The 13,999-nt window shown below is 55.5% G+C and overlaps 2 protein-coding genes across 13 annotated transcripts in view; one reads left to right on the top strand and one right to left on the bottom strand.

Annotated features, from left to right (window-relative positions):
* UNKL (unk like zinc finger) overlaps positions 1-4,500 on the top strand; it is a 45,463-nt gene extending 40,963 nt beyond the window's left edge. For 10 of the 11 annotated variants that reach the window (XM_017510968.2, XM_017510966.2, XM_017510969.2 and 7 more), the window contains 4 exons: positions 583-810; positions 2,950-3,152; positions 3,292-3,549; positions 4,273-4,500. In XM_017510968.2, coding sequence (XP_017366457.1) covers positions 583-810; positions 2,950-3,152; positions 3,292-3,549; positions 4,273-4,428 — 845 coding nt within the window. In that variant the 3' untranslated portion in view covers positions 4,429-4,500. The remainder of the gene's footprint in view (positions 1-582; positions 811-2,949; positions 3,153-3,291; positions 3,550-4,272) is intronic. The other variant, XM_037732211.1, reaches the window with a different exon arrangement.
* A 1,726-nt stretch (positions 4,501-6,226) lies between these two features.
* Positions 6,227-13,999, bottom strand: part of GNPTG (N-acetylglucosamine-1-phosphate transferase subunit gamma) — a 14,906-nt gene continuing 7,133 nt past the window's right edge. Inside the window, exons 4-11 of one of the 2 annotated variants that reach the window (XM_037732217.1) lie at positions 8,731-8,785; positions 8,574-8,657; positions 8,403-8,496; positions 8,210-8,324; positions 7,969-8,051; positions 7,761-7,892; positions 7,594-7,675; positions 6,227-7,505 (exon numbers count right to left, since the gene is read on the bottom strand). In XM_037732217.1, the coding sequence (XP_037588145.1) occupies positions 7,408-7,505; positions 7,594-7,675; positions 7,761-7,892; positions 7,969-8,051; positions 8,210-8,324; positions 8,403-8,496; positions 8,574-8,657; positions 8,731-8,785 (743 nt within the window). In that variant the 3' untranslated portion in view covers positions 6,227-7,407. The remainder of the gene's footprint in view (positions 7,506-7,593; positions 7,676-7,760; positions 7,893-7,968; positions 8,052-8,209; positions 8,325-8,402; positions 8,497-8,573; positions 8,658-8,730; positions 8,786-13,999) is intronic. The other variant, XM_017510974.2, reaches the window with a different exon arrangement.

The raw sequence follows: 13,999 nt of genomic DNA, 5'->3' as shown, positions 1-13,999 counted from the left end.
TTTTTAGTAGAGATGGGGTTTCACCGTCTTGGCCAGGATGGTCTAGAACTCTTGATCTCATGATCTGCCTGCCTTAGTCTCCCAGAGTGCTGGGACTACAGATGTGAGCCACCACACCCAGCCGATGCAAATATATTTTAATGTATCCTAACGTCTCACACAAGATCCCTTCCTTCAGCCTAAAAGTTTATCTTTTTCTTTCTGACTTTAAAAGAAAATAAACCATTTCGGGGCAACTGCACCAGTGTTGGGAGGGCTGTGCCAATGGCTGAGTTGGCTGGCAGGGCCTGGTGGGTGTTGGGCCTCTTGGGGGCCCACATTGAATGCCTGTGTCCCACCTCTGGTTAGAATCCCTTTGAGCCCGTGGCTTCCCCAGATTGTGAGGGATGTGGTTACCTGGAGCTCTGTGACTCCACACCCATGGGTGGCGGCTGCTGGCCTGGCCTGGCCCCCATCACCCCCGCCTCCCCACCACCACCGCCTTACAGGGTTCGTCTTCTGTAGCTGCCCCCCGGCCCGTGGGCGGATGTTTGGGCAGAGGCCTGGCCTTACTCCCTTCACTCACTGGGCCGCCCCCGCCAGGTCCCAGGTTGCTGGCTGGCTCTGCGCCTGTCGCCATCCCCGGCTCCCTGCCCCGAGCACCGTCAGTGCACTCGCCATCCTCTGCGTCCACCTCGCCGCTCAGCTCGCTGTCCCAGCCCCTGCCGGGGCCCTCAGGCTCCTCGGCCATGACGCCCCCCCAGCAGCCGCCGCCCCTGCGCTCAGAGCCGGGGACACTGGGCTCCGCAGCCTCATCGTACAGCCCCTTAGGTGAGTGCCGGCGCCCTCCACGAGCATTCCCACCCAGACACCCTCCTGAGTGGGGGGCCCCGCACGGAGCCATGTGCCCAATCCATGGAGGGAAACCACATGGCACATGCTCACGGCATCTTTCCATTAAAAAAACGTTACCGTTGGTTATTTTAATAAATTGATTACCAGTTGTTTAAAAAAAAAAAAAAAAGTTACTTACGTGATTCGTCATGTGTTTCCCTGTCCCCTGCCCTTCCGGAGATGGCGTCTCGCTCTGTTGCCCAGGCGGGAGTGCAGTGGGATGATCCCCCCAGCTCACCACAATCTCCACTTCCTGGGTTCAAGTGATTCTCCTGCCTCAGCCTCCCGAGTAGCTGGGATTACAGCTGTATACCACCACGCCTGGCTAATTTTTGTATTTTTAGTAGAGGTGGGGTTCCACCATGTTGGCCAGGCTGGTCTCGATGTCTTGACCTTGTGACCCGCCTGGCTGTTTGTTCACATTTTAAAAGACGCGACACTTGGCCAGGCATGGTGGCTCACACCTGTAATCTCAGCACTTTGGAAGGCTGAGGTGGGCAGATTACTTGAGGCCAGGAATTCGAGACCAGCCTGGCCAACATGGTGAAGCGCCATCTCCACTGAAAATACAAAATGAGCCGGGCATGGTGGCGCCTGCCTGTGATCCCAGCCCCTCTGGAGGGTGAGGCAGGAGAATCGCTAGGACGTGGGAGGCGGAGGTTGTGGGGAGCTGGGATAATGTCATTGTACTCCAGCCTGGGCAACAACAGCAAAACTACATCTAAAACCAAACCAAAACAAAACTCTTAACACTTTCGGCCAACATGGTGGCTCACACCTGTAACTCCAGAACTTTGTGAAGCCAAGGTGGGCAGATCACCTGAGATGAGGAATTCGAGACCAGCCTGGCCAACATGGTGAAGCGCCATCTCCACTGAAAATACAAAATGAGCCGGGCATGGTGGCGCCTGCCTGTGATCCCAGCCCCTCTGGAGGGTGAGGCAGGAGAATCGCTAGGACGTGGGAGGCGGAGGTTGTGGGGAGCTGGGATAATGTCATTGTACTCCAGCCTGGGCCACGGAGCTAGACCCCATCTCTTTTTTTTTTTGAGACAGAGTTTCGCTCTTGCTACCCAGGCTGGAGTGCAATGGCGCGATCTCGGCTCACCGCAACCTCTGCCTCCTGGGTTCAGGCAATTCTCCTGCCTCAACCTCCCGAGTAGCTGGGATTACAGGCACGCGCCACCATGCCCAGCTAATGTTTTGTATTTTTAGTAGAGACGGGGTTTCACCGTGTTGACCAGGCCTCACCGTGTTGACCAGGATGGTCTCGATCTCTTGACCTCGTGATCCACCTGCCTCGGCCTCCCACAGTGCTGGGATTACAGGCTTGAGCCACCGCGCCCGGCCATAAATATTTCTATTTTTTTAAGACAAAGTCTCTCTCTGTTGCCCAGGCTTCAGCGATCTTGGCCCACTGCAGCAGCCTCCGCCTCCCAGGTTCAAGTGATTCTCCTGCCTCAGCCTCCCGAGTAGCACAGGTGCCCGCCACCATGTGCCAAGCTAGTTTTTGTATTTTTAGTAGAGACCAGATTTTACCATGTTGGCCAGGCTGGTCTCGAACTCCTGAGCTCAAGTGATCCACCCACCTCGGCCTCCCAGACTGCTGGGATTACAGGCGTGGACCACCCTGCCTGCCCAGTTTTGTTTTAAAGTAGCATTTAAAACGGCTCGGTCACAGTGTCTAAAGCTGCATACACATTAACAGATGTCACCACATGGACACAGCTCATCGGAGTCTCAGTGTGTGAGGGGTTCCTGGGAGTGGAGTCTGAGAACCACTGCCCTTCCCACTTCGTGATGTGGTCGCAGGAACTCGAATTGAATTCCTCTCTGTTCAGACTCCTCAGGTGGCCAGGAAGGCATAAACCTGGTGGGGAGACCAGGGCAGGTGTCCCTGTCAGCACCCCAGCTCTTCCTGAGCCAGGTGGGGTCCAGGAGTGAGGAAGGGGCTGTCGTGGCTGCACCCGTGCAGTCACGGCAGGTGGGTCCTGGAGGGTGCTCCCCGGGAATAGCACCCACCAGTCGCACCCAGCCACCAGCACCACGGGGCTGTCATCGCCCCTTTCACACTCAGGTTTGAACGGTGTCCCTGGGAGCATCTGGGACTTTGTTTCCGGCAGCTTCTCCCCCAGCCCATCCCACATCCTGAGCTCCGGACCCTCGTCCTCTTCGGGTGCAAGTCCAAACGGGGCTGAGCTGGCCCGGGTCAGGCGGCAGCTGGATGAGGCCAAGAGGAAGATCCGGCAGTGGGAGGAGTCCTGGCAGCAGGTGAAGCAGGTGAGCATGTGGGGGTGACAGGTGAAGAGAAGGGAGGGTGGCACGGGACTCGGGAGCGGGGGAAGACCGCAGGGGACACAGGCGAGGCAGAAGGGGCTGAGGTGGGCCTGGCCGCCACCTGGACGGGCCCTGGTTTTAGGCCTGCGACGCGTGGCAGCGGGAGGCGCAGAAGGCCAAGGAGCGTGCCCGTGTGGCGGACAGCGACCGGCAGCTGGCACTGCAGAAGAAGGAGGAGGTGGAGGCGCAGGTGAAGCAACTGCAGGAGGAGCTGGAAGGCCTGGGCGTGGCCTCCGCGCTGCCGGGGCTGCGTGGCTGCGGCGACATCGGCGCCATTCCTCTGCAGAAGCTGCATTCGCTGCAGAGTCAGCTGCGCCTGGACCTGGAGGCGGTGGATGGCGTAAGTCCCGGTCAGGGGGCTGAGGAGCTGCTGTCCCTGTCCGGGGAGAGCTCTGGCTGGTGCGGTGTCCCCTCCTCCGCCTCCCCGTTTCCCTCGGGTCTGCTCTGGGTCTGTGGAGGGGATAGTGCCTTGCCTCGGCACAGCCCTACCTCCAGCACAGCCCCCCCGTCGGCCTCCTTGCTTGTCTCCCTGGGAGCTGCCTGTCTTGTCAGGCTGGCCCTTGTCCTTCCTTTCTGGAATGCTCCACGTTTGCCCTTTTCACCCCTCCCTGTTGCCAGTGAATGCCAGGCTGCACCCTCCATGGGGAAGGTGGCCCATCCCTCCCTGCTCACAGCTGCGGCCCTCGAGCCTGCCCCTCCTCACCTCGCCTCCCAAGGGTGGGCTCCTGGCCTGGCTGCTCTGGGCTAGAGGGTCCTGAGTAGCCCACGTCCTGGGTGCCCAGCTGCCAGGGGCCTCGGGCCTGTCCTGTCTGGCCACTGCCATGTCTGTGGTGGCCCCAGGAGGCCATCCTCTGCCTACAGCTCCCGAGACAGAGCATCTCATCCCGCAGCTGCCCTCCCTTCTCTCTGAGGTGGCCTTGGCCAGGGCGTCTCCCTGACCCTGTCTCTGTGGCTGGGCGGCCTGAGATGCTGGGTCCTGCTCAGAAGGCCGTCGGGCTCCCCGGCTGGCCTGGCCTGGCCTGGGCAGGGGCCTCCTGACCCCACTGTTGTTCTGGCCCTGCAGGTGATCTTCCAGCTTCGCGCCAAACAGTGTGTGGCCTGCCGGGAACGAGCCCGCGGTGCCATCCTGCGGCCCTGTCAGCACCGTGTCCTATGCGAGCCCTGCGCAGCCAGCGCGCCTGAGTGCCCCTACTGCGAGGGCCAGCCCCTGCGGTGGTGACCTCAGCAGGGACAGCTGCCTCCTGGTGGGCACCCTGGCTCCAGTGCTCCTCGTGACCACAGCCACGTTGTCACTGCTGGTAACCCCGAAGCGAGGACCAAGGCTCGGAGCTCTTGCCCATGCTCGGCCCGGCGGCCCTCCTGATACATGATCACCTCTCTAGGCCCAGCGACGGTTTCAAGGTATTTTCCTCAAAAACCTTAAAAGCAAACCCACAGAACCCACTTGCTTGTCCTCACAGGGCCTGGTGCCTCAGGGGTCCTCGTGGGTGCTGTGTGGTCCTGACTCTGCTGTGACCGGGCCATTGGGAGCTGGGGTCTCGAAGCACTTTGTAGACTGAGGAATTTAGGTAGAGGTTCTAAATTGCTCTAAGCTGCTTTCTACATTCATGTTTTTTAATATGCGATAATATGAAGCTTTATACGTGTACTGTGAACTTAAACATTTCCTATCCGTTAATACATAGTATGCTAAATATTCTAGATTTCATATTCTGAAACTAGTACTTATGAAATGAGCGTTTCTCTAGTAGCAAGACCTAGAATTTTTACATTTTCCCATTAAGTGCAAATAGTATTATTTATAAGCAGAGTGATTACTGAGAGAGATTAACTTTATGGAAGGAGCTAGTTTTCCTAAGCCCATGCACGTGTGCATGGAACTGGAGTCTGTATTCCACGCTCGTGGTGTGGGGGCAGGAGAACCCAGGCCTGCATTTCTGTGATCTGTGGCCACGTTTTCTAAGTGCCTGTGCCTTGAAAACATGTGAAGGAACATCACTGGTTTTATTTCCTCCCGTGAACCTCTGAAAGACAGTTTGATACTAACGAAAAATCCAGCAGAGGGACCAGACATCAGAGATTTTAGAATTACTTTTTTAAGAAGCTGTCTTCTGGCCGGGCGTGGCGGCTCACGCCTGTAATCCTAGCACTTTGGGAGGCCGAGCCGGGAGGCTCACCTAACATCAGGAGTTCAAGACCAGCCTGGGCAACAAGGTGAAACTCTGTCTGTACTGAAAATACAAAACGTAGCTGGCCGGCGTGGCAGGCACCGCCTCAGCTGCTGGGGAGGCTGAGGCAGGAGAATGGCTCAAACCCAGGAGGTGGAGACTGCAGTGAACTGGTGTCTCACCACTGCACTTCAGCCTGGTACAGAGCGGGACTCCGTCTCAAAAGGAACAAAGCAGTTGTCTTCTGATGACTCAGCTCTCACAGGCAATGGTGCTTTGTAAGTCCTTGGAGAATTGCCTCCCTGGCACCTGTGACCACCCCCAGTCCTGCTCGCTTAGGAGACGCTCCAGCCATGGTGCCAGAGTCCAGGGCGCTGGGTGTGTGTGACCGTCACCTGCCCTGTACTGCCAGGTATTAGTGAAGCTCATGCATGTGGCCAGTGAGGTCATACAGAGGACCCTGCCGCTCGGTGGCCTGGAGCACGTGCAGGAAGCAGCGTGCACAGTCCCGGCTCTGCTGCGGCCCCGTGCCCGCCCGCCCTGCAGCGACAGCGAGGCTTCTGGCCGTAGCAGAAACGCGACTAAGAACACGTCCCCACGATGACCTGACCCTTCTCTGCTCAGGCCTGGGATTGTCCCTGGGAGTTGAGGAGCAGGTGTAGGCGTCCAGGTGACGGCAGCCTGGCTCTCCGCGAGGCCCCACGGGCTGTGAGGGAGCGGGAGGCGGCACCAAGGCATTTGTCCCGGCCCATGGCTTTGCCAAAGACTTTTAATAGCATTTTTTAAAAGTGCAAAATGCTCGGTAAAAACTTTATCAGTGACCAAATTAGAATGTATTTAATACAGTAGGAGGTTTAAGAACTTTTCAACATAAGACAAACTGATAGCCACGTTCTGTCATTTTAAAGGAAGCGGATCCGTGACATTCTGCAGCTAGTCCGCTACTACAGGTAACTGTTGACTTGGTTTTAGTGACTGTTCTGTTTTTAATGATAGTGATGATTTATATTAGCTCAGTATCTAGAACTTGCGTCTATTTTGTGCTCCTGTCATCAGTGTTTAAAATCCTTTGTTTTCATTAGTATTTATGCACTTGGTTCCCATTTCGGGCCTCTGGTCTTTTGTGGAATGTGTGGTGCCTGCCTGGGGGGTCCGCTGGTTGTCAGCAGTCAGGGGCAGCTGAGCCCTTGTCCGCCGCTGCTCTGCTCTTTCTGGGAACGAGGTGGCGGCTGCCCCTCAGGCATCTCCAGGGCTCAGCTTGCAGGTGGTGGTGCTGGGGAACGGCTGGGAGATGGAGGTGGTACCTCCTCCCCCAGATCAGTACTGGCTCTGAGGACAGGAGTGCGGTGGGAAGACCAAAGAGTGGCCCGGGGCACACGGGCATCGCCGGGGTTGGAAATGGAGGCAGGAGCCTGGGGCCCCAGGTCCTGGGCCCTTCGTTACCTGACTCTGCTCTTGAGGGCCGAGGCCTCAGGTATGGATCCTGGGCGGTCGAGGTGCACAGCAGTGGCTGGATGGTGCTGAGCTGGAGGCAGGCCTGGTGGCTCCCACCTGTGGCCAGGCGGGCCCTGGGCGTGGGAGCCGGGTGGTGGGTGGTCCCGCCGTGGTCTTGTTGCCTGTAACTCTAGTGTTCAATAGTAGTCGTGATACAATGGCGTCACGACGTGTGTAACTGTGGTCAGCAGACCTCGTTCCATGTGGACACGTCACATGGATTAATTTATGGAAGCCTCAATCTATTTAGATGAGAATGTTAATTGAATGGAATTTTCTTAACCCAGAAGGTAGTATTTATAATGCATAATCATTTACTTGTAGTAATTGTTTAAAGGTAACACTTGTTTAAGTTTTTTACACTATAGCATTTATGCAATGGTTTACAGAATTCATGGAATTATTTTTATCAGTATGGGAATTAATTAAAACCTTGAATCTTTGTTTTGTCTGCTTCTCTGAGCACAAGCCTGGCCGGCTGGTCCCTGGGGGTTCCCTCTGGCTGGCTTCTCTGTGGGGCTCTTCACACCAAAGGCTCACAAGCTCCCACGCAGGCCCGGGTCGCCCCGCAGCTGCTCTGCAGGCCCCGGTCTGGGCATCTTGTGGCCGAAGTGTTCCAAGCTGGAGGTTTCTGCTAAAACAGCAGGGGGCCAGTCCTGATCTGGACCCACAGGCAGTGGGTGCTGGGGTGGGCCTGGCCCCTCGCCACAGTTGGGACTCACCTGTGGGTTTTGCGTGGGGGATGCCATGCTGGGTGAGCAGACCTCTCAGCCTTTTCATCTCCTTCGACAGTTCTTTATGAGCCTATGGCAAAACGAGTGGAAGGGCAGGGCCAGGCTAGGCTATATGGGCGAGGCAGTGCATGCTGCCCCTGCCCCCAAGACCGTACCTTCCTGCAGTTTTCCAGGGTCTCAAACCCCAAGCCGTCAGGACCTCCCTCCAGCTTGGGGGCTTCATTTTCTTCTGGGCTCCTTAAGTAGCCGGCGTCCTCAAAAAGTGTCTGCAGCAACTTCTCATGGCCCTGAAGGTGGAGGATGCAGGGGCAGCACCCAGCTCTCAGCCAGGCCCGCCTGGGGCTGCCCTGCGTACCCGCTCACCTGGGGGGTGATCAGCTCGTCAGCCAGGTCCTGTTCCACCTGGTCCCACCGCCGCTGCAGGGCCTCCGGTAGGGCCGGGTACACTGAGGATCCAAGAGAAGCCAGGCTGAGCCGCACCTTGTGTCCCAACCTGGTCCCACTGTGGCAGGGGCCTGGTCCGACTGGCCACCCCAACCTGGTCCCACTGTGGCAGGGCTGGGTACGAGGACAACCCATCTGGGCTCTGCGCCTGCACCCTTACCTAGCAAGGAGTGGGGGTGGCAGACGAGGGGGGTCTCGAATGTCAGCGCATACACACAGGTGCTGGGCTCGGACACGTGGGCCAGCCGGTTGCTTTTTCCACATGTCAGCTCCACCTGGGGAGGGAAGGCAGGCGGGTGGGTGGGTTGGGGAGGCCGGGGCCCCTCTTCCAGTACTCCTGTCTGAGGCCTCACCTTGCTCTGCCGGCTCCGAGAGCGGCAGGCGTCGCCATCCCTCATCCACATGCCCGTGAAGGTGTTGTTGGCGATCTCCCACTCGTGCCAGATGCTGGGGGGACACGGCGCAGCGTATGAGGCCGGGCGGGGAGCTGGACTGCTGCGGACCCCTGGCCCGGCCCTGCTCACCCAAGGATCCCACTGTAGGCGTTCCAGCGGAAGGTCTGCTCGTGCTGAGTCACGTTGTGGAATGGACAGAACTCGTACTTGTACCTGGGGGCACAGGTGGCCTAAGGGAGGTCCCCAGGCCACGCCCAGCCCACCCTCACCCCCACGCTGCACTCACGTGGACTCCACCAGGCTGAAGCACTTGCCGGAGAGTCGGGAGAGATGCACAGGCCCTGGAAGAGAAGCGAGCCGTGAGTGGCCAGAGCAGAGCCGCAGGGGACGAAAACCGAGACTCGAACCAGAGCTCGAGCAATGGCAGCAAACGCCAGACCAGGAGGCTCCGAGGTGCTTTCCCCGTGAAAATGAGAACCCCCAGCCAACTGAGCTAACCTCACAGGAGGGGTCACCCCATCAGGACAGAGCAACCTTCAAGGCAGTAGACCGAGCTCTCCTGTGCCCATGCATGGCGCTGGGAGGGCCTCGGTACAGCACCCTGGCCTGGCCAGGGCTGCCTGGAGGACCTGCCTTGCTCTGCCCCATTCAGATGTCAGGAGGGCCAGTCACCCAGGAGAGCGCGGCAGGACTGCGGAAATGAAGGCACTCTGCAGCAGCCATGCACATAGGAAGCTGGGCATCGCAGCGGCAGGCTGAGAGGAGACTGCAAACCTTCCTCTCTGACCTGACACTGATCCCCAGGCTCCAGCACAGAACCCGTGAGGAAAGACTGACCGAGAGGAATCTGTTTGCAAAGGACCAGTTATCAACAAAAAGCACAAGACACAGGAAAAGGGGTCCCATTCAGTGGAAGAAACTGGCAAACTGAGAATTCTACATTCAGGAAAGTAGCCCTTCAAAAATGAGAGTGAAGGCTTGGTGCAAGTGGCTCATATCTGTAATCCCAGCACTTTGGGAGGCCAAGGCGGAGGGATCGCTTGAGGCCAGGAGTTTGAGAGCAGCCTGGGCAACATTTCGAGACCCCCGTGTCTGCACAAACACACACACACACAATTAGCTGGGTGCAGAGGTGTGCACCTGTAATCCTAGCTACTTGGGAGGCTGAGGTGGGAGGCTTCCCTTGAGCCGAGGAGATGCGGAGGCTGCAGTGAACTATGATCGCACCACTGCACTACAGCCTGGGCAACAGAGCAAGGCCCTGTCTCCTAAAAAGAGCGGACACGCCCAGATAAACAAAAGCTTCAGGAGCTGGTCAGCAGCAGTCCTGTGTGCCACCCAGGAAGGTGAGCAGACAGCAGCCCATCTGGAGGAGACAGAAGGCCCTGGAACAGGGAAGTGCGTGGGTCAGTTAAAGGCCGTTCTCCTCCTAGCTGTGGTCTGTAAACCTTAAAGTCTGAACACGGCCAGCCCCCACCTTTTTGGCACCAGGAACTGGTTTCATGGAAGGCAGTTTCCCACCACCCAGGGCGGGGGGGTGCGAGGTTTGGGGAGGAAACCTCCAGCTCAGATCATCAGGCATTAGATGATGATGATGATTTTTGAGACAGTCTAACTCTGTCACCCCAGGCTGGAGTGCAATGGCACCGTCTCGGCTGACTGCAACCTCCACTTCCTGGGTTCAAGTGGTTCTCCTGCCTCAGCCTCCCGAGTAGCTGGGATTTCAGGTGTCCGCCACCATGCCCGGCTAACTTTTGTATTTTTAGTAGAGACGGAGTTTCACTGTGTTGGCCAGGCGGTTCGCTAACTCTTGACCTCAAGTGATGCACCCGCCTTGGCCTCCCAGGTGCTGGGGTTACATGCGTGAGCCACTGCGTCCGGCCTGAAAGACCAACTTTAAAGACAAACAAGTTGAAAGTGAAGGTATGGAAAAATATCCACGTAAACGGCCAAAAGAGCTGGAGTGGCTGAAACGATTACGAGACACAGAGATGTTCCGTGCTGACGCGAGGGTCCGTGTGCCAAGATACACAATTAACCATGCACGTGCCACCAACCACGTGGCGGCAACACGGGCAGGAGACAATGATATCCCACTTCTTTTTTTGTGTTTGAGACAGTCTGGCTCTGTCACCCAGGCTGGAGTGCAGTGGTGCGATCTCTGCTCACTGCAACCTCCACCTCCCAGGTTCAAGTGATTCTCCTGCCTCAGCCCCTCCAGTAGCCAGGATTACAAGCACCCGCCATCATGCCCAGCTTATTTTTGTAGAGAAGGGGTTTCACCATGTTGGTCAGGCTGGTCTTGAACTCCTGGCCTCATGATCCACCTGCCTCAGCCTCCCAAAGTGCTGGGATTACAGGCGTGAGCCACTGCACCCAGCCTGATACCTGATTTCTAACGTGATAGAATCAGCAACGGGAAGATCCATGAGGAAACAGGCCTCCCACAGCCCTAGAACCCAACAAGCCTCACAGAACACTCCACACAAGAGCGAAGACACACTTTTTAGGTGCACATGGAAATTTTTTTCAACGAGAGACCACATGTTACATCACAAATTTGGTCTTTTTTTTTTTTTTTTTTTTTGGAGACAGTCTCACTCTGTTGCCCAGGCTGGAGTGCAGTGGCTCGATCTCGGCTCACTGCAGCCTCACCTTTCTGAGTAGCTGAGATTACAGGCACCCATCATCCTATCCAACTAATTTTTGTAGACATGGGGTTTCACCAAGTTGGCCAGGCTGGTTTTGAACTCCCGGCCTGAAGAGATCCGCCTACCTTGGCCCCCCAAAGTGCTGGGATTACAGGCATGGCACTGTACTCAGCCTCAAAACTGGTCTTAAAAAGGAAAATTATCTTTTGATCACAAAGGAGTGAAACTGGAAATTAATAGAAAAGCAAATGGAAAATTAACACGTGGAAATTAAATAAGACAGTCTTTTTTTTTTTTGACAGAGTCTTGTTCTGTCGCCCAGGCTGGAGTGCAATGGCGTGATCTTGACTCACTGCAACCTCCACCTCCTGGGTTCAAGCGATTCTCCTGTCTCTGTCTCCCGAGTAGCTGGGACTGCAGATGCCCACCACCACACCTGGCTAATTTTTGTATTATTAATAGCGATGGGTTTTCACCATGTTGGCCAAGTCTCAAACTCCTGACCTCAGGTGATCCTCCCGCCTCAGCCTCCCAAAGTTCTGGGATTACAGGCGTGAGCCACTGCGCCTTGCTCAGTCTTAAACGATGGTCAAAGAAGAAATCACAGTGTGAATTAGAAAGTACCTTGAGACATAAAAATGAAAAGCCACCATATTTACAGGAAGCTTACATGATGGGCAAAGCCCGTGATGAGATGGAAGTTCACAGCTATAAACAGGTTGGAAAACATGGTCTGGGCACGGCGGCTCACGCCTGTCATCCCAGCACTTTGGGAGGCCCAGACAGGCAGATCATGAGGTCAGGAGATCCAGACCATCCTGGCTAACATGGCAAAACCCTGTCTTGACTAAAAATACAGAAATTAGCTGGGCGTGGGGTTGTGCGTCAAGTTCCAGCTGCTTGGGAGGCTGAGGCTGGACCCTCACTTGAACCCGGGAGGCAGAGGTTGCAGTGAGCGGATGTCTCGCCACTGCACTCCAGCCTGGGCGACAAGCGAGACTCTGTCTCGTGTATATTAAACCTTTCAATCCGTAAACATGGCTTACCAGACGGAGTCTCACTCTGGAAAAATTTAATGTTTTACGCTGACAGTATCACCCAAAGTGATCTGCAAGTTCAGTGCGATCCCTGTCAAAATCCCTGGGACAGTTTTTGCAGAAATAGAAAAATACATCCTAAAATTCACATGGAGCCTCAGAGGACCCCAACAATTGAGCAACCTTGAAAAAGAACAACAAAGTTGAAGGACTCATACATACTGAATTCAAAAATTACTTCAAAGCTGTCATGATCAAAACAGTGTGGTCTTGGCGTAAAGGCTGGAATAGAAACTTGTGGAAGAAGACAGAGGGCCTGGGAAAAAACCTGAACAGACAGTGAAATGGTTTAACAAGGGTGCCCAGACCCTTCAGTATGGAAGGGACAAGCTTTTCAACAGTGCTGGGGAAACTAAACGCCATGCGGAGACTGCAGGTGGACGCTCCCTTTATACCACATACAGCACGAAGCTCCAAATGGATCTAAGACCTAAACATGAGCTACAACTATGAAACTCTTCACACTCCTTAACGCTGGATTTGGCAGTGATTGCTTGGATCTCACACCAAAAGCACAGGCAACAAGAGAAAAACATAGACTTCAAAATAAAAAGCATCCGTGTATCAAAAGACCTCATTGGCCAGGTGCGGTGGTTCACGCCTCATCCCAGTGCTCTGGGAGGCGGAGACGGGCAGGTCACGTGAGCTCAGGAGTTTTGAGACCAGCCTGGCCAACATGGTGAAACCCCATCTCTACTAAGTAAAAATTTGCCAGGCATGGTGGCGCCTGTCTGCAATCCCAGTTACTTGGGAGGCTGAGGCAGGAGAATCTCCTGAGCCTGGGAGGTGGAGGCTGTAGTAAGCCATGACTGCACCACTGCACTCCAGCCTTGGTGACAGAGCAAGACTCCATGTCAAAAAAAAAAAAACAAAAAAAAAAAAAAAAAAAAAAAAAAAAAAAAAAGGCAAAGGATTGAACAGAGACTTCTCCAAAGACCACTTAGAAACCAACCATAAGCAACCGAAAAGATGCTACATCACCGATCATTAGGGACCACTTCACACCATTAGGATGGCTGTTAGCAAAAACAGTGTTGCTGATGATGCGTAGAAATTCGAACCCTCATGTGATGCTGGCTGGGGAATGGGACAGCCACGATGGGAACAGTCTGGGGCCCCTCAACAAGCTAAACAAGGCATTCTTACAAGACTCCGAAAACCTCCTCCTGGAAATTGGAAGCAGAGACTCAAATACCTACGCACATGTTCACAGCAGCCTCTTCACAGCCGAAGGGTGGAAGCGCCCCCCGCCCCCCGTCCCCCGTCCATGAACGGATGGCAGGTAGGTAACAGATGCTCCGTCCTTGCGACGGGACTGTCCTGAGCCTCAAAGGGAAGGAAGCACGGGCACAGGTGCACCCTGGATGGACCCTGGGGACGCTGCACTCAGAGAAGATCAGACACAAAAGCTGCACACAGTTTGAGTCACTTGTGTGACATCTCTCCAACAGCCGTGTTCAGAGACAAAGCAGAGCGGTGGGTGCAGGGGCCGGGGAGTGGGGCAGCTGGGGGCCGTGTGAAGGGGACAGAGGATCAGTTTGTGATGACAGTTTCTGGAGTCGGGTGGTGCTGACGGCTACCAGGGCAGCGCAAAGTGCAGAACCATGTGTGACTGATGGCTGAAGTGACACAGTTCATGCTTTGCTTTTTCTTGCGGTGAAATATACATTAAAAAGCAGCACAGGAGGCCGGGCGCAGTGGCTCAAGCCTGTAATCCCAGCACTTTGGGAGGCCGAGGCGGGTGGATCACGAGGTCAAGAGATCAAGACCATCCTGGTCAACATGGTGAAACCCTGTCTCTACTAAA

The sequence above is a fragment of the Cebus imitator genome, unplaced genomic scaffold (genome assembly GCF_001604975.1).
Source record: "Cebus imitator isolate Cc_AM_T3 unplaced genomic scaffold, Cebus_imitator-1.0 Scaffold444, whole genome shotgun sequence".
Classification (NCBI taxonomy): Eukaryota; Metazoa; Chordata; class Mammalia; order Primates; family Cebidae; genus Cebus; species Cebus imitator.
Note: the sequence above shows the minus strand (reverse complement) of the source record. Positions and strands in the feature narration are given on the sequence as shown.